Source organism: Plodia interpunctella, chromosome 17 (assembly GCF_027563975.2).
Source record: "Plodia interpunctella isolate USDA-ARS_2022_Savannah chromosome 17, ilPloInte3.2, whole genome shotgun sequence".
NCBI classification, from domain to species: Eukaryota; Metazoa; Arthropoda; class Insecta; order Lepidoptera; family Pyralidae; genus Plodia; species Plodia interpunctella.
The window spans coordinates 3801049-3823996 of NC_071310.1; the positions used below are offsets into that span (position 1 = coordinate 3801049).

Genomic DNA, 22948 nt, shown 5'->3' on the forward strand with positions numbered 1-22948 from the left:
GGTTTGAAGGTCTCAACAGGTAGTTCCAAATACACTTTTGATAACTTAGCTATTTCGTTCAGTTCCGGTTTGCAACAAGGAACTTCCGGATTATAGTTCCAAATTCATATTAGGTACTTACTTTTAATATTAATTTCAAACATTACATTTAGTCAGACGTGCACAATGTGCATATGGCGTTATCCAAAGCGATATATTTTAAAAAATAACAATCAATTATGTTTTGGCTGTGTTTAATAATTGTAAGGTGAGTATAACATCAAATAAAAACAATACCATAATTTAAAAGAAAAAATATTTTATAAACTATTATCTGTCTTCGAACGGGGTTGTTGATTTTCCCATCATAAATATATTATTACATTATGTCATTACTAGGTTTATTAGACCGATTCGCTATCACCTGAAACTAGTTTACATCGATAGCAGTGTGACATCATGATCTCGTAGTGTGTCTCTTGGAACTGAGGCGACCTTGCGCAAGCGCAAGTCTCGCAGGCAAGTCTGACACTTGCCACAGTCTGTCGACCGCATTGGCGCGCGCGCATTCCATATTTGAACTTGTTCGAATTTAAATTCAAATTTAAATTGTGTTTTGTGTTCGAATGTATAGTGATGTAGATTATAAATGGGGAACTTCCAGAGATGAAATGAAGAATAGGGCTGTGGTGCCTTGTAAATTGCCAGTGGTAATCGGGAAAATATTTCTTCGTTGGATCTTCACTAAAGCTGATCTGGTTTGTTTTGTTTACCGGCTAGTCTGTTATCGCAGGTAATAATATAAATTTAATGTGTTTTATTATTAACCAGTTTGTTTTGTTCTAGTGGCATTTTTCCAATACCTGTTTATTGTTTAGTGCTCCGGAGATTTTCGATTAAATGGGAAAATTTTATAATTACAATAAATATACATTTATTAATGCTAATACTAGCATTAATACATATTCAGCAGTAGGATGGCATGTATTTTATAGAGCCAATGGATAGTAATTGATATACAATACGCTTATAATAAAGTAGTTTAGCTTGAATAAAATATTAATATACAATACACATAGAATAGTATAATAAATTACAAAACAATTTAATATCATAAAATTACTAGTGATAATTTTATTGTTAATTCAACACCATCATATAAGTGGATATTGCCACATGTAAAGTGTACGATCTAGAAATTACTCTGCAATACAGAGTGGCTGACTCTAAACTGTGTCATATATTGCCAAATAACGATAACTTTCATCCTATTCTGCTACGAATATCATAAATTCAAAAATATCCGATGGGTGTTTATTTGTTACTCACACCAAATCGGATGGATTTAGATGAAATTTGGCATCTCTGGATGGCCCTACCACATTATGCGGGGTTGCCACAATATTGTCTGTTTTTTCCACAATTGCTTATTCCTCGTTGTATGTACATCCACCTCCAACATCCTCATATCTTCTCTGACACGATCCATCTATCTCTTTTGGGCATTCCTCTCTCCAACAACTATCACTATTCAACAACAACTATCCATATTCATAGTTAATGCCTTCTTCAGTAATTGTAGCTCTTCTCTCCTCATCACGTGTCACCATCTCAGTCTATGACCTCTTTCAAACTGCCTCTTATGTAGATATTCCTTATCATGTCCATACATTCTTCCACTTTGGTAGCTCAACATTCTGATCCGCACATAATCACCGGTCCCAGCATTATAGATATTACCTTTCAACTTTATTGGCAGGTCACATTTAGTGCCGGTGACTTCTCTCGACTTCTGTCATCCTGAATTGATTCTGCGTGTTATCTCCTTATCAACTTCTCCATCATTCTGGATATAGAAACACACGCCCCTGCATAGAGTAAATATAAGCTATTTAATCAGGATTTCAAGGGTACAGAGGAACATGAAGTTTTAAACCAAAAATAGTAATGGCCTAAAAATATTATATAATTTAAATAGGGGGAAAATCCAAACCGCCTCCCCTTTTCCTTCGTTCATAAACATGTATGTAATCCCTATTCGTATTTCAATAGATTTCCGATTCGTTTTTTTTCTACAGATGCAGTACTGCGTCTTTATCCCTTGATAATTCGCGAAATTCTGATATTTATTTACAAGTTACAAACACTTTGTTATTTTACAAGTATAAGTAAGTAAATAAACTTAAATATCGACTTGGATGACCCTAAGTTCGCAATTCACAATAATATCACTTGCCCCAAATTGTAATTGATCAATTACTTAAATTCCCAATTCTCTCCAATCTCGAAATGTATTGTTTAAGATCGTCCATTGTTATTAGCCTCATTTCGATTGAACTTGCTTCACTGATATGATAATGATAACAATAGTGTTACGTCAAACAACAACGGTAGCTACCAGTGGTCACAAAGAATATTATTCTAATATAGGACAACTTTTTGACTTGCAATAACTTAACAAATATAATTAGGATATATTCAATATATTAGGACAAATCACACAGATTGACATAGTCCCAGAGTAAGTTCGAGACTTGTGTTATGGAATACTAACTCAACGATACTATATTTTATAACAAATACATATGTAGATAAATATCCAAGACCCGGGCCAATCAGAAAAGATCATTTTCCATCATGATCTGACTGGGGATCGAACCCGGGACTGCGCCACCGATGTTGTCAAAACAACAACAATTTATAACAATATTTTTAAATTTAAGAAGGTTGGAAGGAATTGGCTCCGAAGTAGCTGGCCTCCTCCTCCTCCGAAAAAGCTGACGATTTGCAAACGGCTTAACGCACATTTTCCAAACATAGCTTAGAATACTCTCGATTAAATTCTCTTTCAAATAACAAAAAATGACTAAAATTGGTTCAGCCGTTTGGCTGCCACGGACAGACATACAGAGACACAGACATTTTAAACTTAGAACTTCCTGACAGATAGTACTCAAAGGTCCTCACATCTATACAAAATGCAATATGTGATCTCGTTTGAAAAACAAGATAGAAAGGTACAAAGATAAATTAGAATAAAGTACTCGTATATAATATTTCTCAATCTCATAATATAAGAACCAAACAATTAGATCCCCGAGAAAAATATTAGCTAGCTATCCATGATAATTATATTAAAAACTAAGATTTGTTGATAGTCTCGGAATATATTTCGACCGCTTGACGTCACTTCATCTCACTGTCATTTAAGCCCCATATAAATTTTTGTTTTTCATTTAGAAAATGTATCCGATATTCCGATTCGACTCGATGTCAACTACCCTACTTTGTTAATTTTCTTAATACGGTGTATTTATAATGCCTGGGATAAGATGACACAGAAAAGAGATAAAGTTCGGGGAGACAGAACCTGGTCAACCTTGACATGTTGGCCAGATGTTAAATAACCATAATTCGACAGTCGGATAATTCCAAGAGAATTGCGCGATAGCACGTAAAAAAGAAAAAGTTCATGAGGGTATGCCTGAGTAACTGTTTTTTTTTTGTTTACATATATCATACAATCTTTAGATGGAGCTGATAAATTGCACCCTCTAGTTTTACTTATATTAATTCTGAGTAGACCTAAAAACATAATTTAACGTCGGCTATACACTCGCCAAACATTTCGCCAAAATTTGGCGGATTCGGCATACATTGCTGGTTTTTCATTGCAATAAATAAAACCCCCATAAAAAACTACGCAACGTTTATTCATACACTTCTGCATCTACTCGTATCTCGAGTTCGGCGACGGTGTGTAACCGGCATAAAATGTAGGTATATGATACGATAGCATCTTGCAATAAAATCAAGGTGTGTGAAGGAACTCATTAAGGAAGTACTTAACATATTAGAATTGTGTATAATTATTATACAACAATGAGTGCATCAAGAAAAGTCAATAAACGTAAAGAGGATTTTGGGAAAGTCAAGAGTTGATGAAATATAATTATGATCTTCCAATGGAACGGATTTACCCTCATCAACTTCAACTTCTAGCTAGAAATTTCAGAGTACAAAAATGCTAGTTTTATTGTAAGGAATTGTTACTCAATCACTGGCAAAATCAAAATTCTACTGGACAGATTTAGATAAAAGGTACACGAGTGTAGCCTGAAAGGGACGAGCTATGTACCTACGCGTGCTCCTGGTAGAAGAGGAGAGTAAGTAGGTACTATAAGTATCCTTAAGGTCCATATGTCCTGTATATATAATATTCGTCATTATTACTGGCACGAATTCCACAAATCACCTGTGACCTTAAAGTAGCGCAGTATGTAGGTAAATGTAATATGAATATCAAAGTAAACGGCCGTGTAAAATATTTTGTGTTGTCTGTTATCTAACTTTGATACACTAACACTAACAGTATAGTAACACTAGCAGTAATCCGAAGAAAGCACTAGAAATGATCTACTTTGTGCTACAAAATTTATCTGTTTATAGGTAAATTAAACTTCCATCTATCTTTGCGATAATCTTAATACCTACGGTACCGCGCGCGGTGCCCTTCAAAATCTATGGGTAAATGCAACAAGCTATCTTCCAAAATCACATCCAATAAATGATGTCAGTTATATTATAAATCTATGGTAGCTATAATTTGTTACAATAACGCCACTTTTGTGAATTCATTAGCAGTGCAGCTAAACAGGTCTATTTTGTTTATTATCTTACAACTAACCATTAGGAAAAATACTGTGATGCATTTGAAGTTGCATTTGAAATGCAACTTCAAATGCATCAAAAGAAATTGCATTTGCATTCGAAATATCGCGATGTCGATTTTTTTTCGTTAGTTTATCCATATGGAAAGGCAAAGGGATCTAAGCGCGATGTCGACAAGTACCTATATAAAATGATAGTCAGTACCAGTCAGAAGCAATGAAATAACAACACCGACATGATTTTACAAAAGTAAATAATATTTTAATTTTTAGTAAATTATACTCAACATCTTTTAAAATAAAAAAACACGTATTGGTCTTAATTTCCGTTTTTTTTTCTATTATGTCCCGCATTTGACGTAATAATACCGATATTTTAATCGCAAGGATTCAAAATCCCGCTTTGCCTAAAACCACCCAAAAACAATCTCGCAGGCAACGCTGGTTCGCTGGTTCATACCTACTAAAGTTAAACGTATTAAACGATGAAGTTACATTTCCCCTCCCTGATATGGATGTTTCATCTTCCTTATTACTTCCTCACTACACAAAAATGTTCAGTTGAATACACCAATCCAATATTCAAAATAATTTTTATAGTGTGATAAAAGTATACAATCATGAGCAAAAAATCATTGCCTTTTCTTTATGATATAAGTACGTAAAGATATCTTTGGAAAAATGCTAAGTTTCATCATCGTGAATATGCTTTCGTTCAAAAATTCACAACAATGATAAGCCCTTTTGGCATGATAGGAACCAATACTGTTTAAATGAGTCTCTTTCGGCATTTCTTCTCAGGAATGGTCGTTTCGAAATGTCAGCAGTTTGTAGCTTTTTGAGGAATTACTATATAATATAGAAATTTGTCGTGAAAAAGTGCCTGTGAAAGTCGAATTTCTGAATTAATTATTTGATTTTCATTGATTTTGATAAGTCGTCATTATTTGCAGTCTTTTTTGTAGCACTGCTATAGGCCTCCTTACATACGCTAACCTCTTTCAACAATTTGAATATAAAATGTGAGGGAGCTCCACATATTCAGTATCAAAACACCCGCGGGGCGGCAACGCCCAACCACACGTAGAGTAATAGTAGGTCAAGTTTGAACTTATTTATATCGGCTGCCGTTATTATTAGATATGATTGTGGTTACGGTTACATACAACTCTACTTAGTAATCAAAGTAATGTCGATACAATGTTATTATTTATTTTATTTATTTAGAAGATTACCAGCGTCACTATACAAAGAAACAGAGAGATCTATCTAGGAGGTTCCTGAATTTCCCTTGTATCGTCTCTCTTACATTCTCAAATAAGAGAGAAGATTATGTTCCAAGTTTTATTTACGGCTGTGATTGCTTTTTAGCTTTCAAGGATTTTTATCCCTTAGTCACCTCATACACATCATAGGTACATGGATGGATATGGAATTGCCCGATTTCGAGATGGAAACGACACGTCATGGATCTCATTGTTTTTGAGAGATTTGTATCATTAGGTTCTCTCTTTCTATCATATAGGTAGATTAATTTTCTATATTTTCCTTTCAGTATTGTATGGTATGCGTGTCATCTACAAGTCCGGTCATCGATGAACAGCAGCAGTGTTGATTTTTTCGAAAGCCTAATCGACGAAGATGGACGCTTCTCGGAACTCAACTGCCAGGATCCTCCGCAATACCGCCACCGGTCACGGCACAGGCCAATGATCCAAGGTACAATATCCATGGTATTTCTGTATTTCTAAAAGCGTAGGTACCTAACTGAAGATTCACATGAAGGTTCTATACGTTGTATAGGTAGATCTATCTATGAAAGATGGAAAGGCAGATTAAATGATGAAATGTAAAGAGATTACATTATAATGAATATAATAAGGTTACAGAAACATTACATATAAACGGACAATGGGACAAACGAAACAAAAAATGGCAACATTTAAAAAACCTACAATGACGCTTCGCGCAAGTTTCGTTTCCGAACGAGTGACATATTTCGAGTTCGACCGCTCTCGTTTCTCTCCGCTTGCTTCGCCCCTCCTCCCCACTCCCTCCCATCAATCCACAGAGTCAAGATGGCTGACGTCAATGAGTGATAATTATAAGTGCTTAGGTTTGAATAAAAAAATCGTGAGCTTATAATCATGTCGAATCTGTGTTCGCGAATCGTTTCAAAGCCACCTAAAAGATTGCCCGATAATAGGGACAATAAGTCAGTGGCGCAAACGAACGCTTGGATGAATGGTAAGCGTTGCAGTTTTGTAAATATCGATTAGATTGGACCTCTGCGAACCAGTATTTTTGCGCCATAATTATGGTCACATAGATTAGGCTAAAAACAACTGCATTTATGTCAAAATGTGTGCAATTTCAAGTCAACAGTTCTAACTTTGTATAAAAGTACCTACCTATATTGGTTTGAGTTCATTGTCTTTGATCCTGATGAGTGTTTATTTTTTTAGCGGAAAATATAAATAATGGCGGTGAGTTGTCCCTGTCTCCACCACATACGATATCCCAACGTGAGACAGGAACTCAGGTGTCTCAATGCTACAGTGGTCCACCTTCACCAAGTGGTATTGTCAGTACAACCCCATCACCAATATCGTCACCTGCCCCACCGCCAGGAACTGCCACCCTCGACCCTAACTGGCAGGCAACTAAACCCACAGTGAGGGAACGGAATGCAGCTATGTTTAATAACCAACTTATGTCAGATATAACTTTTAGAGTTGGAAGTCCAGGTGGGACAACATTATTATTATTCTTTTATTACCTATATTCATTTATATTTTATATAAAGTTATAAATAGTATATAATAATGAATTGTTTCAAGTCTAATAGAGCTGTCATTATACAATAATACATAGACATGCTAAATATGATTGAATAACAATCATTTTCACTTTAAACATTTGAGGAACTTCTGTTGAATTATAGTTGTTCAGATTAAGAAAAACATGGTGTATTTTCAGATCATATTCAAGTCATACCAGCGCACAAATATGTATTAGCTACAGCAAGCTCAGTATTCTATGCAATGTTCTATGGAGGGCTAGCAGAGTGCAAACAAGAAATTGAAGTACCCGATGTTGAGCCATCTGCTTTCCTAACTCTTCTAAAGTAAGTTGAATACCAAATAATTACATCTATACTATTATTATAAAGAGGTAAATGTTTGTGACTTTGTGAGTTTGTATGTTTTAGGCAGGTAACCTCTGAAACCACTGAACCGATTTCAAAAATTATTTCACTATTAGACAGGTACATTATCTAAGATTGCTCTATGCTCTTTTTTTCAAAATTCCCAAGGGAGCGAAGCCTTTGGCAACATCTAGTTAATTTATATAATCATCAATGTAGGTAGTATTTATTAATTTTAATAGTATACAACAAATGTCAACAAATTTATAAGACAAGGTATGTTTATAGTATTTAAATGTTCTTCATTTTGAATTCCAGATATTTGTACTGTGATGAAATCCAACTAGAAGCAGATACTGTGCTGTCTACACTCTATGTCGCAAAGAAGTACATAGTGCCACATTTAGCAAGAGCCTGTGTTACATATTTAGAGACTAGTTTGACAGCAAAAAATGCTTGCCTATTATTAAGCCAATCAAGGCTTTTTGAAGAACCAGAGTTGATGCAGAGATGTTGGGAAGTTATTGATGCCCAGGTATGTGAGTCCACCGAGAACATAGCAACACTCTGCTTGCAACCTTCTTCCTCATATAGTAGTTTGCTAATGGATCTTTCTAACACCTCGAGTTTGAACTTCTCCAGTCCCGACAAAGAGAGCATTGACAATTTACATTTCAATTAATAGTTAGGTATTTCCAATATTTGATAATGCTAGAAATAAATGTCCCAAGCACTAAATATAGTACCTATAGATAGTACTAATTTATTTATACATAATTCTATAATTTTTCTTTTGTGCCAGAATGTCCGATAATTTTTTGGTTGTGATTTTAGATTAAGATTCAGATCTGACTTATTATGCTAAGTTATCATATCTTGTACATATTGTACAACTTTTAAGTTCAACATTCCCAAAATGTGTATGTCTAGTCATTGTACCTCAATATCTGTCTAGTAACTGCAATACAGTTTATTAAGTGTTGTATGCATGTCTAGTGTTTGGCAGTGTGATATTCACTATAACAATAATTTCAGACTTGTAATATTTTGTCATTACATGTAAAATGATCTGAATAAAGTATTGAAAAAAATTGTATTGCAGTTTTAATTAACCTAATTTACCTAAAAAATGCATTTCTATTGTAGGCCGAGATGGCTCTTACTTCTGAAGGCTTTGTGGATATTGATGTGTCGACTTTAGAGTCAGTATTAGCTAGAGAAACACTAAATTGCAAGGAGATCAACTTGTTTGAAGCTGCTCTAGCATGGGCGCATGCTGAATGTGTGCGAAGAGAAATCGACCCTACATCAACGAATAAGAGAGCTATGCTCGGAAGTGCCATATATCTGATTAGATTTCCTACAATGAGCCTTGAAGAATTTGCAAACAGTGCCGCTCAACTTGGAATTTTGACTCCACAAGAGACAATTGACATATTTCTGCATTTTACGGCTGCTAGCAAGCCACAACTATCTTATCCTGTCAAACAAAGGGCTGGACTTAAAGCACAGGTAAATAATACATCTTTACAATATTAGTATATAATTTTTCATCTTTAAAAAGATTGTATAATTTTAAAGGTACACATTGTATGCCTAAAATAAATATTTTCTCATTTCAGATTTGCCATAGATTCCAATCTTGCGCTTATAGAAGCAACCAATGGAGGTACCGCGGCCGCTGCGACTCCATACAATTTTGTGTAGACAAGAGAATATTTGTTGTTGGATTTGGATTGTATGGATCTTCAAATGGTGCAGCTGACTACAATGTCAAAATTGAGTTGAAGCGTCAAGGCAGAATCTTAGCTGAGAACAACACTAAGTTCTTCTCTGATGGGTCAAGTAACACATTCCATGTGTACTTTGAGAATCCGATACAAATTGAGCCAGAGTACTTCTACACTGCCTCAGCCATATTAGATGGTAGTGAGCTGAGTTACTTTGGACAAGAGGGACTAAGTGAGGTGTACATGGGAACTGTTACATTCCAGTTTCATTGTTCATCTGAAAGTACCAATGGGACAGGAGTTCAAGGTGGTCAGATACCCGAGCTAATTTACTATGGTCCAACTGTGAACTCTGCAATGACAAACTCAAATGAAGACTGACAATTGACCAGAACTCGGCCCTTCAATCATTACTCTGTATAATAATTCAGCAAATCAAGCTCAATTTGACCCAGGAATACTTCTATTTAACTCATTGCTATACTTAACCATTCCCATGTTAAATTGTTATGTTAAAATTTAAAAGTTCTTGTGTATATTGTTGATTAGGAACTAAGGCAGGAACCTAAGATTGTGATATGGGTGTTGTAAAAGCTCTCTATAATATGTAACTAGATGCAGACAAATCCTAATGCAAATTATTGTCATGAACATTAAATCTTGGATTTGTTTACTAGTTGCCTTTGCCCTTATATAATTAAATTAGGTCACAGACTACACATAATGTAGGCTTAAATTATTCTTAGTATTAGTAAATATATGAATATAAAACTTAAATATTCTTATTTTTTTCATTGCATATCATTTGTATGGAAATTTATCTTAAAAGGTAAATATTGGATTCTATTTAGAGCTAGTTCAGACATGGCGGATTCCGCGCAGATGCAAATCGCGCGGTTCTAAACGCAAGTGTTCAGACAGGCGCGGATGTACATGCGGAGTGCCGTTATTCGCATAGGGTGACAGTCCAATCATGGAAGTCGAAGAAGCAATATGTGTGTACTTGTTGCTCCGTAAAAAAGAAAGAAAGAAGAAACGGCAGTATTGGGTGCATCCAATATTACGCGATCGGTTTACTCATGGTCAGTTTCAGACTTTATATCCAAAATTAAGAAGTTTTGAACCAAAATTCTTCAATTATTTGAGAACGACCGCGCGAATTCATTTTCTAGCGGTTGAGTGGCGGGAGCCGCGCGGATTGTCAATCCGTGCGGACAGGTATGAACGATTTGTAAGGCGCTAATGTAATTAGGATCCGCGCGGTTCAACCGCGCGGATCAACTATCTCTTAGAGATAGTTCAGACACGGCGGATTCCGCGCGGTTTCAAACAGCGCGGTTGAACCGCGCGGATCCTAATTACATTAGCGCCTTACAAATCGTTCATACCTGTCCGCACGGATTGACAATCCGCGCGGCTCCCGCCACTCAACCGCTAGAAAATGAATTCGCGCGGTCGTTCTCAAATAATTGAAGAATTTTGGTTCAAAACTTCTTAATTTTGGATATAAAGTCTGAAACTGACCATGAGTAAACCGATCGCGTAATATTGGATGCACCCAATACTGCCGTTTCTTCTTTCTTTCTTTTTTACGGAGCAACAAGTACACACATATTGCTTCTTCGACTTCCATGATTGGACTGTCACCCTATGCGAATAACGGCACTCCGCATGTACATCCGCGCCTGTCTGAACACTTGCGTTTAGAACCGCGCGATTTGCATCTGCGCGGAATCCGCCATGTCTGAACTAGCTCTTAGGGACAACCTAATATTTGAAAGGAAGCAATAGAATGTGATTTTTTTATATGGACAAGTTGGAGGGCTACACTATGTCACCACAGATCTTTCACATTGTAAATCAGCATGATTCAGACAAGTACCAAATTTCAATAAAAACTTACATGGATAATTTTCTTCCTGTGTTTCACATAACACCACAGGCAGTTAAAACATTTTCTGCCTTCATGAGGAGTAAATAGGCACACATAATGCAAGATTGATGGTAGCATAGATGTTCACAAGGTGTTATGTTTCAATTAGACTTGGCTAGTACAAATTTTTGTCACAAGCTTTTATTGTAGTCAATGTGTGACAAAAAATTCATGTCTGTACAGTAAAGCCTTGAGTTCTTAGGTTTGGAGCCATTCCTGGGTGCACCATATGGTCATGCTTATCATAATAATGAATTGTCGTCCAAACTAAATGGGTATATACTTCAAAATTGCAAGTTACATTACATTCATTACATTCTTTTAAAAAAATTTCTAGATGATCATTTACAGTCTTAAGACTAAACTCACCTGTGGGAGGGATGACAATGCAGAGTGCCCGTGATAACCTGAAGTATGTCCGGCCGAGCTGGTAGCAGCAGATTTGAAGAGCATCACTGATGTCTATCAAGAGATCTGTGTTGTTGGTTAAAAAAATCACTTGTTCAACATTTCAATTATCCTATTTAAGGGAAAATGAATCCGTTATTGTCCTTGTTTCCAATACAATTTTATAATAGTAATAAGCAAGCAAGCTGTGAATTTGTTCAGACAGATCATTTTGAACATGAAAAGTTATTAAATAGATCTAAATTCTTACTAATATGAAAAATGTAGTCATGCTATCACGGCTAAACTACTGGGCCAATATTCAGAAAATTTGGAATAGACATAGTTAAAAAGTTAATGAACCAAAGACAAACTTGCCTGTATGTGAAAAATTTCTTTATAGCTTATTAATTCTTAAAAAGGATACGATCAGTGCGTTCAGTTCTGCATGTCATATATACACAGGCTGCCTGAGTGTGTGATGCTGGTCTGCCAATCGTGAGGTGACGAGACAAGGCCATTTTGAAGAAGTTGCAGGCAATGTCTATGCACTGCTGGTTCAGGCGCAACTGCTGACATAATGCTGTGATGCCTTCCCTTGCTTTTCTTAATGTAATCTCTCTGGATTCTTGCCCGATTCCCGCATTGAATGCTGAAAATAATGTAAATAAAACCAATTACAATTTGACAGTATGTGCAATTGAATTTTTCTTTCCTTCAGAATAAAATCTGGTTAAAATTTGAATATCAATAAATAGGTACACACCACGGCCGAAACCAGTGGCTCCACCCTTCGACTCTGCAGAGACAAATTGCCCTATAGCAGAAGCCCCTCCATGAGCATTTTCTTGGAACTCAACTTCCGCTACGATAATGTTGTCTTCCAATACTGTTCCGCAGTTTGTACACACAGCATCTCCTCGAGCTGGATCTACCTCGATTTCTGATGACCCACAATGTTTGCATTTTTTTCCCGACATGTGTACCAAAGTTCTGCTCGTATCAATTGAATTTTACAGAAAATGAATAGTATCGAGTGTATCGTATGTAGTAGTATCGTTGGTGATATGTGCCGTCGAGTTGACAAAAGCTATTAAATTATGTAAAAACGAAGAATAAAATACAATAACACCAATCGCACACATGCGATTCGGATAGATAGTACCTACAGAAAGGAAAACAAATTATTATTGAGTTGACATTGACATTTTAATTTAGACATTGAGAAAAATATATATTTTTTAAATGATTGCTCATCTGACTTTGGAAGTTTTCCCAACAAACATTTTGGCTATCAAAATACCATTTTTTCGGCTGGGCTGTCTGTTCTGCTCTTTTATGCTACCTGTGCGGTACACTCCCAGCATTGTAGACAGTAGAAAACTATAGACTTTCCCTGTTATTCATAAAAAGTTAAAGCATACTTTAAGCTAAAGTTTGTTTTATCTCTTTCTGTCAATACCAAATATTGTAGTGACGTAACATATTTTAAGTTAAAGTATAACAGGGTTTTTAGTCAAATGTTACACGAAAAATAAATGCATATTACAAGCATTACAAACACACGAAAAGAAACGGGACAGAGTGCTAGGTTTTATCCTTTACCGTGTGCCTGCCAGATTTTACAAGTATGAAATGAATGGACCAGGAAGTTTTATAAAAATCTAATTTGGTTATGTTAGCATTGCTAGCCTATCTACTTTAGTTTTTGTCTTTTTGGAAGTTGTATGAAAATTTTCTATTTTATTTTGTTACTTAGTTTTCTTGGTCTTTGGTCTTTACTTTATGTTACGCAGAAGTGTCCGATGACGTCATTAAATTTCCTTGCTTCCATTGGTGGAATATCACGCAATGTCACAAAAATAGCACATGAGATCACCCTTTAAATTTTATTAGGCTGTAGCTATATGGTAAAATTAAAAAGTATATTACAAAAACATAACGTTGGGCGGTTAAGCTGTTTTGATTCCAAACCTCAGAAATTCCTTACGAGAAGGGCATCCCCAAAGAGATGGCGATGTCATCGCTTGCAAATATGATGATGACTCATCATTGTTGTGTTCTTGTTTCTCTTTAACTTTCAAGCGCTTTTTGTGCTTTGAAGTTTTGTTTTCTGTCAACATTTATGTGCTATCTGTCAAATCTACGTCGTAATCGCAAGCAAGTGGTTTTGATTTCGATCAATCAACAAAAAAGTTTTTAAACACGGAATTTGGTTATTTTGAACATTGATATCATACCTATAGTGTCACTGATTAATTACGTAAATCATTTATTTGTTATAACTGTGCCTTTGAATAAGAACTGATGACGATGAAGCTGGAAATCAGTGATACACAGTCCAATCACTCGGACTTTTCATGTGATAGTCAGTCCTCCCAAGGATCCTCCACAAATGACTTTGTATCATCAGTGCCGACCTCCAGAGCGTTACTTACGGTAAGTTTTGGCAAATCTTTATGTTCCAGGTTATACATAAATAAATATAGAAAACAACCAATTTCAATAAAATTGAAGTCTTTTATAGTACCTACCAAAATCGCATGGTTTTTCGGAAATACTTGATAAGTAAAACATGTACCTATAATAAACTGGTGACTTTGAGTAAACTAATGCAATCCCAACTAATATTATATATGCGAAAGTAAGTTTGTTTGTTACCTCTTCATGCATTATCTACTGGACCGATTGTTATGAAATTTAGTGCATGGGTTGAAAATAACCTGGGATAATACATGAGATACTTTATATCCCGAAATTCCCACTGCAATGCAATAACATACTATGTTGCTGTGTTTAACGAGAATGAACATATAAAATACCCCAATATCCTTATGGTATACCTATACCAAGTGACAGCAGCTCTACATACCTATCATATATATGGTATGTTGAGCTGCTGTCATTTGGATAATTAAAAAACTGAAATGTTAACTCTGTACACAGACATAAACTAAGTAGGTACACAAGTATGTAGGTGCCGCCACACTACATGTATTGTGATACCTAATTATTTTAATGAATAGACAGGCAGAGATAAAAACTAAATGAGAGTTAACAAGTTATTGTGGTTTAGAACTAACCACATTTATATGTATATTGTACATACAATATTGTTTATTTGATAAGTGTTACAAACAAAATTTGTTGCTCCAACACCCATTGTAGGTTTTATGGAATAGGAGTCAAGCTCTTACTCGATGGAATTTGATGTGGTTTTCTCAGGTGTATAGAGGATGGTCTAACTTAAAATCTTGTTTAAGTTTATCGCGATATATTGCTTAACACCGAAGCGGGCGAAGGTGCGGGCAAAAGCTAGTCAGAATTTAAGTTAAGAATGAAATTAAGTTATTTAGGTACCTACTATTTTCATTTGCCTACAGTCTCTTTAAGAAAGAGAATTTTTAACAAATTTTCACCATTGCAATACCAAGTAGAATGTTTGTGATTGATTGAAAAACAGTGTTACCAGCAAAGAGAACCTATTTATTTTCTACTCATTAGACAGACTGTAAATAAAATGGACCTGATGATTAAATGAGAAGTAATGATTACATCAAAAATATAGTAACAAGGTTGGTACAATACATCAATACTCGTTTGGCAAGTCTTTCCTGGAATCTTTCTTGCTGATAACTCCTTTATCTACTGATAAGCGCAATTTGGTGTTAGTCATCATTCTATAATAGAAGTCTATACAACATCATGTTTATTAAAATTATGGATACTATTATTTTTGTTGTATTTATTTCATTTTTACATCAAACTTATAATGAACCATTTCAGCGTTATTTTTAAGTGTATAATTTGTTTTCATTTGTCAATTTAAAACTTAGTGATCATATTTATTGTTAATGTGTGTTAAACATAATTAAATACTCAGTTACAAAGATAATAACTCTGTTCGATAAAGTATATAATATGACCTTATCAGTCGACCTTTTGTTTAATTCTCTAGATTTACTGTGTTTTTTTTATAAGCAGGACATTATATAACTGTAACTCATTATAAAAATATCTATACCTTCTAAAATAAAAAAGGTGACTGCAATTAATTAAATAAAAAGTAAAGGCCCATTTTTTTATTATTACTTAAACCAAGTTATCTGAAATAAAGTTATTTTAGTAAGTATTTGAATGCCCAAGATTCAGATACCCAACATTTAGGAGACAGATATTTACATTCATCTCATGAAAGGAGAAAAGTGATTAAGATTACCTAATGAGATAAGATTTCATAATGAAACAAAAATACAAGTCTTTTCTCTTTATAATTAGAATGGAGTATTGAAGTATGGATTATTAATATTAGTACAGCATTTACAAATGTAAATCCTGTATCCATCCATACTGAAGGTCGTGCGTGATGTACATTTTTGACGAAGACCCTAACTGTAATCAAAGGCGAAATTGGCCACAATTGTTGTTCACTTGATTTATGTGCGCGTGGGCCCGCGGCGCGACCCGCGATTTTTCCTCGAAGCCATGACGTCATCGGCCGTCGACGCCTTGCGCTCACACTTCATTTTCCTGCTGTGAACCCGTTCGGTTTATTTTCAACTTATTGCTGCGTTTATCTACGGAGTTCCAGGTAAAACTGGATAATGGGGCAATTTTTAGTTTTTATACATTACTAGCTACCCGTCCCGACTTCGCTCGGAAAAAAAAAATTATACACCTAAACCTTCCTCAGGAATCACACTATCTATTAGTGAAAAATTGTGCAGTTGTTTTTTAGTTTATCGCGAACAGACATACAGACGCGGCATAGGACTTTGATTTATATGTAAGGATAAGGATTTAAGGACATTCTTACTTTGGATTCTTGTGCTTGCTAGGTGCTTCAAGAATATGGAGCCAGAATTACAATAGTTCAACTTGCAAAAGTTCACCTGTTCCCCTGAAAAAAAAAAGTGGTGGTTAGTGGTGGTGGCCTAGGCCTGTACACCAAATTAACTGGTTTGTGTGATTTCAACAATGTTATATTCGAATTATAATATAATTTTTCCAGGTAAATACCTAATAAACTTGAATTAAATGAATAAAAAATAATAATATAAAAACCCGCAACACGACCGTTTTAGAAGTGGACTGCGAACTCTGCGCCGGCGCACATTAGCAAGTCAATTAACACGAATCCAGGTTGGGCAATAACTTCCTCGCAATGTTTCTATTTTGTTATGAATATTCCAACTTATTATTAACAATATTTGTTCTTGGTTCTTGGAAAACATAGAAAAAAGAACATAAAAAAAAACAGAATACCTATTGTATTCTGTTCTTAAATATTTTGGGTAATTATATCTAATCGCCATTTAGTGGGGTTTTGTGGTTTGCTTTTCTTTTTTTTCAAAACAAAAATTCACTAATACTTAAATTAAATTTATATGAATGAGTTTTTAAGGTACTGCCCTATTTCGAAATTTGAATAGGATGATGGACTGTAGTAGTAGTAAATTAAATATGAAGAGGTTTTCCGTCAAGTTTACTTTCGCGTGTTTAGCACTTAAAGTCATGCACAATGAGTCACTCATTGTTTTCTCATTGTTTCGTTTGATAAGTCAAAATATTCAGGTTCATGTTATCAGTTACCACAATCGGTTCGACGATAACGATTATGAGTTACATGAAGCATGTTTGTTTCCAATAATGATGGAATCGCATTTCGTGGAAGCGGAGGTCGGCTTGCTGGAAAGCTAGTCGCGTGCCAACACATGTCCTTGAACTATCGCCCCACTAGTGATTCAGCCAAAAGACTGAAGAAATACCTACCCTGTAATTGCGGAAGGAATGGATGATTTCAGGCCAGGGCGATAGATAAAAAGGATGTATCAGGTTCGTAAAATGGCGCTCTAGCGTGGTTTGGTTGGTCCTATAGGTACTATTTTTGTAATAAATTTGTTGTATGAAAAAAGTGCATATATTAAAATTAATACTAGAAGTTTACATGTACCTAATTGTAGTTTGTGCGATTGAGTTGTTTTTTAGGTAGCACAACGCAGATACCAGACAGAAAAGGGCGAACATTATGTAACTTTTTAGGCCGCATCGTAGACATTTCGCCAGGGCGCTTACAGCACTGAAACCTATGCTGAACCTACTCAATTTGGTACCCCATAAATCATGTTACAAAGGACATGCAAATATAGTAAAAAAAGAAGAACACACTGTATATTTATTGATTGATGAGGAAAAAGTAAATGTATTTGATATTACCATTTCCGTTAAGTAAGAGATTCCACGTAAGGTAAATATAATATCTGATAGCGTTATACTGTGAATGGATCGATTTCAACTAAATAGTATAATAGTCTCCCGCATATCAGACATACAACGCGTGTAAGGGTTGATTTTCAAATAGAAAAAAAGTAAAAACAAATGACAGGTAAAAATATTTGCAAAGCAATGAGAAGTGAGAGTTTGCATTACATTTCTAACATTCAGTGATAATTAGATGGGCTGGATTAGCTGGTTAAAACCTTAAATAAACAGACCAATAAAACTGAATGTATTAAGACCTAATATTTTATATCTTCAGTTTGACACAAGAATGATACAATTTTGATTAGAGTTCGTTATTACTTGTCACAGACCGTTTAACCTATTACTTGTGGTATTTTACGGAATGTTGTATTCAAGAAGTTGAATAGCCAGTATTTATACAGATAAATATCGCCCTAAATGTAGGAAATGGGTGAAATGATTAAACAGTGGATAAGATAATTTATTGTTGCGAACAGCTGCGTAGCTTTGGCAACCCCAGTACCTAGTTTTGTAACTCTAGACCTCAATCGAATATTAACAACAGTACAGGACCAAGCTAACTTGAATAATGCAGATTTCCTTTGTTGTCACTCTGTATAAGTTCATTATTGTGTTGCATTAATTGCAATGTTTACATAAATGTTCGTTGCAAATACACCACAATACAGATTACAAATGTATTGTCTTATGGCAAATGATTCATTAGTGTATATAATTATAAATTTGCGCCGGTAAAATCGTGCGATACCAGAGTCCGCCTATGTATCATGGAAGGAGCAACTGCCCCACTTAACCATATCGGATTTATTGTGTCAGCTTCTATTCTCTAATTATTTAGAACAATAACGACTGTCGTTGCCATATTTGCTGCGTGATCTGTTAGAAATGGGACAAATACTTTAACTAATTTATCCTTGTTCATTTGTTTTTCATCCAGAAAATTAGGTACAGGTACTATGTAGTTATTTGCTTCTTTTTTGGACTCTGCCAGTATTTTATATCATCGGTGATATGACTGAGATGATTATCTTAAAATCAACACAATCAGTGTTGAAATGAGTTGTCCTAGATTCTCGTATGAACAGATTTTGGTAGTGTCAAAGGCCGAATTTCTGTTTACCAGTTGATGATAAACATAACAAGGTACACATATGACATAATTATACATATCTATATTGTTGTAATAGTATTTCTCTTGGCAATGGTTTCCAATATCTGCGAATTCGTAACACTAAAAATATTTACTTCAAAGTGTGGAGTAACTATTCCTTGAATCACTGAAGAGGAGTTCTCGCAAAAAATGTGTTTGACTCAATTTGCAAATTGTTAGAATGCTTGAGGACATAAGACGTTTCGATATGGAGCGCATGTTTGCGCGTGCGCGGTTTAGTTGCCCGTCATCGTACAAAACCAGCTACGACCGCGTTCTCTGACTCAGTCTGATATAAAACATTCTAGCTGCACGTTCGTCCATAGTTGATAGAAGACATCGTATGACTCATACTCTTATCACAGTGATTTGACGCGCTGTTCCGGCAATTCGCAAACTTTTTCAAAGTGTTATTTAATTCGCAACCCTCTGTGGATATCTTTTTTGGACGGTTGTTGTGCAATCCCGCCTTGATGTCTCAGTTGGTGCCATACCACTTCAACAGCGAGCAAGACGACAGTCTGATGTTCGCCACCATGTTCGACTACCAGACTGATGAATATAATAAGCCGGTGGTGAGTATTGCAAACGATTTGTTTATAACAACAGGGTTTCTGCGCCGCAGAGCCGGTGGTGGCGCGAACATCTTTGTAAACAACTTTCTTGAGGTTACCTAGTTTCATAACATCGTTTAAATTCGATATGCATGCACTCATTGTCGTTTCTTTTCCTGAATGTTCGTGATTTTTCAATGAATTACCAAGATTTTAATTACTCGGATCCTAGATGATGAAATTAGTATCATCCTTCAATCACTTATTTTCCAAATTCTAATTAATGGATTTATTTTCAATCTCAATTTCTCCGGAAGTTGTGAATTTACGAAAACTTTTAAACATAAATAGTTTCGTTTGGCTGTTAAATTGGAGTTCGACAAGATTGGTCTTGATTGGACTAGACAACTTTCGCTTTAGCTCGACGGTTGACAGGCTATTGTATCCTTGAAATAATCCATAGCTGTTTGGATTACAATTCGTAGAAATTACAATTATATTGTTCTAATACAGTTTACATAATACAGTGTTTTCGTAATACAATCTATATCACAACTTTTTATATTATTGCATAGTTGTCTTGTTATTGTTTAAGTAATTTATATTTTTTATTTACAAACTTGTGCTTACTATTTCATATAAAATAGCATACGTTCCTGCGCTATAAGTACATATATTGTGTTAATTAAAATAATGAAAACATTACGATAAAGTACAATCAGTGTAGGTTACTTTAGATCTATACTGAATTACTGACAATTGAATGACAAATGACTTGATAATATTGGATGTCAATTCATACACTGTTTTGATTCCAGTTATGATATCAAATATATAAGTCTGGCTACTATTATTCGGACAATTTTTTTTGCTAAGCTTGAGACTATAAAATAAATAGAAACTGAGAAGTAAATAAGAAAGTGCGTGTTGTTATCTAGATAACCCTGACGTCAGATATCGTGTGAGGCGATGACGTCACCATATGACGTCACTGCCCCCACCACTGCGGCACCGCGACGGCCGAGTTCCACGAACTCGCGAACACTACAGAAGGACATGAAATATGCCTTCACATCGCACATTTAACTGTTTTTTTCTCTTGTATTAAACCTTGCTTGTTTTTATATAATATAGGTAATGTTAAAACGAAAATATGATTAGTCGTATCCGCATTAGTAAATTTTCAGACGATTTATCCTGCTAAAATTTTAGCCCATATTTAACCAGATTTACCTCAACGAACAATGTACCTACTTAATTGCCTCAATACTTATTGTCATAACTACATAATAAGATTCCTACCGAAATATATATTGCGATGAAAAAGAAAACTAAAATTTTAAAAGTTGTATAGGTATTATTGTGATTGCATGATTTTTTTTTATTGGCTGGATAAGATATTAGTCACGTCACAACATACATAGATAGAGACGACGACGTGTCAATACTCACGACAATATTACAGACACCAATTAAAATTGTGCCAATACGTGCATTTCGACAGTTTCCAATAAATTGTACATTAAGTAGGTATAATCTATTTACCCGTAGACGTCACAAAACCGCAGAGTTGTTTACTTCAGAAAAGGTTACTAATTCCATGCATGAATGAATATCCTTGGATTTACCCAACATGGCTTGCAATGCTACAACTATGTCACGTACATATCTACAATTGAATGCAAGCCGTAGCTGAGATAGATCAAGGACTCCGAATTGCTTTGTCTCTTATTGCACAGTGCTGCATGGCTGTTCTAGAAACAACTGATCTTTTAGGATCTGATAAACGAGGCTATCAATTGCGCAAAAGACAACCGGACTTCGCTGCCGTCAGCGGCGCGCCGGCGATGGTAACCTTTGTGCGAGACGGCAAGTCCGGTCTGACTGACTTGACCCACATCGCACTTGTGAAATTTCTCCTGCGTGCACTTCCAAGAACACGCTCGGTAAGGGATTCCCCAAGCGCTACCACAGCTTAATTTACCTGTACGATTGCATCGTTATTTCATTATCCATCCAATTAACTATTATAATTAAAATAACAACCTTGTTTCATTGTTATTGAGCAACTGATGCTTGTAAAGCATATTCATTCCGAATAAAAATGTTCCATTACAATTAATATGACTCCAAGGAACCACTGCTCTTTTGAACCCGAGCAGATGGGTTTGATTGACCGACACCTCGTTTAATGACATGAGCCAATACACGCCGGATGCAGACAATTCAGTCTCATTTGTACTAGAATTAGAACATGCTGCAGCTGATTAGGATAGAACAAGAAAATATATTAACAAACACATTTACGTTTATCCTGCGATCTGTGAGAAACGCTAGACAGATGGAATGGAAATAAATTCTCACGATATTGGTTTAAAAATCTCTGTTCTGGTGTTATGCCATCTTGATGAAGCATTAGGTAATCTCAATACAGTTTCTAAGAATTAAATTAGTCATCCTCACGAGCAACGGAAGTAAACAATTTGTTAGTGAACATAAGTGACATTTGATTCTGCTCGTATCTAAAACAGTACTTTATTATTTTTGTGTTCATCATCATTCATCATATTCAGCCTATACTAAATTAATTGAAAATTGTAATGTATAGGCTTCCCGTTTTTCACGCCACTTTTTGTGTTGCACATTTCAAACAATATATTTTTGGACCAATCTAATCATGACTGAAATTTATTGGGATAGTTTATAAGAAAAGAAAAGTTTGAACGTGTATTAAATTACAATAATTTATTAGTATCCGCACACTTGTGGCTATAGTACGACGTCATATTCCAAGCACGCTAGTTTCTCGCGTTTTAGTATCGAATTAAAATGAATGGGTAAACTGAAAGTGGTAGGTGCCGTAAACCATGGGGCTTTTAAGTAGTGGCACAAGCAGCTCCAATGCTCCATAAACGCCAGAAAGTGACTACTTTATTACCACTCCGAAGATAACTGACCAGACGTTATCTGTTTTGAACCATTACATAAAATGTTTTCCATTGTCTCCATTTTCATTTGCTTTCGTTGAAACTTTATTGTCCTTTACATCCATATCTTGACGATAACGTAAATGCAGTGGTAGCAACTACTACGAAAATGTTATTTGGTTCCCTTTTATGTCGTATGGGTTTTC

At 35.3% G+C, this 22948-nt stretch overlaps 3 protein-coding genes and 1 long non-coding RNA gene across 7 annotated transcripts in view; 2 read left to right on the forward strand and 2 right to left on the reverse strand.

Moving 5' to 3' along the window:
• The window catches only part of Brf (Brf RNA polymerase III subunit), a 33698-nt gene extending 20670 nt beyond the window's left edge, over positions 1-13028 (reverse strand). Inside the window, exons 1-3 of the mRNA XM_053758135.2 lie at positions 12614-13028; positions 12275-12499; positions 11830-11934 (exon numbers count right to left, since the gene is read on the reverse strand). Of these exons, the coding sequence (XP_053614110.1) occupies positions 11830-11934; positions 12275-12499; positions 12614-12827 (544 nt within the window). The 5' untranslated portion in view covers positions 12828-13028. The remainder of the gene's footprint in view (positions 1-11829; positions 11935-12274; positions 12500-12613) is intronic.
• lute lies at positions 510-10308 on the forward strand. 2 transcript variants are annotated; one of them, XM_053758137.2, is made up of 7 exons: positions 510-772; positions 6205-6368; positions 7115-7396; positions 7629-7776; positions 8116-8332; positions 8944-9309; positions 9420-10308. In XM_053758137.2, exons 1-7 carry the CDS (start codon positions 606-608, stop codon positions 9906-9908), a joined length of 1833 nt encoding a protein of 610 aa, XP_053614112.1. In that variant the 5' UTR covers positions 510-605; the 3' UTR covers positions 9909-10308. The 2 variants fall into 2 exon arrangements, with proteins under 2 accessions (XP_053614112.1, XP_053614113.1); XM_053758138.2 differs by lacking the exons at positions 510-772; positions 6205-6368 and adding an exon at positions 6691-6896.
• Positions 13029-13896: 868 nt separating the features above from the next.
• Positions 13897-22948, forward strand: part of LOC128676955 (transcription factor kayak) — a 31322-nt gene continuing 22270 nt past the window's right edge. Inside the window, exon 1 of one of the 3 annotated variants that reach the window (XM_053757435.2) lies at positions 13897-14286. In XM_053757435.2, coding sequence (XP_053613410.1) covers positions 14155-14286 — 132 coding nt within the window. In that variant the 5' untranslated portion in view covers positions 13897-14154. Of the gene's footprint in view, positions 14287-19541; positions 19837-22948 lie in introns of those variants that run through there. The other 2 variants (XM_053757434.2, XM_053757437.2) reach the window with 2 other exon arrangements.
• LOC128676956 (uncharacterized) lies at positions 15279-16944 on the reverse strand. The gene is made up of 3 exons (XR_008405487.1): positions 16867-16944; positions 16664-16747; positions 15279-16380 (listed from the first exon to the last, which is right to left on the reverse strand). It is a non-coding gene; the product is annotated as an uncharacterized LOC128676956 (long non-coding RNA).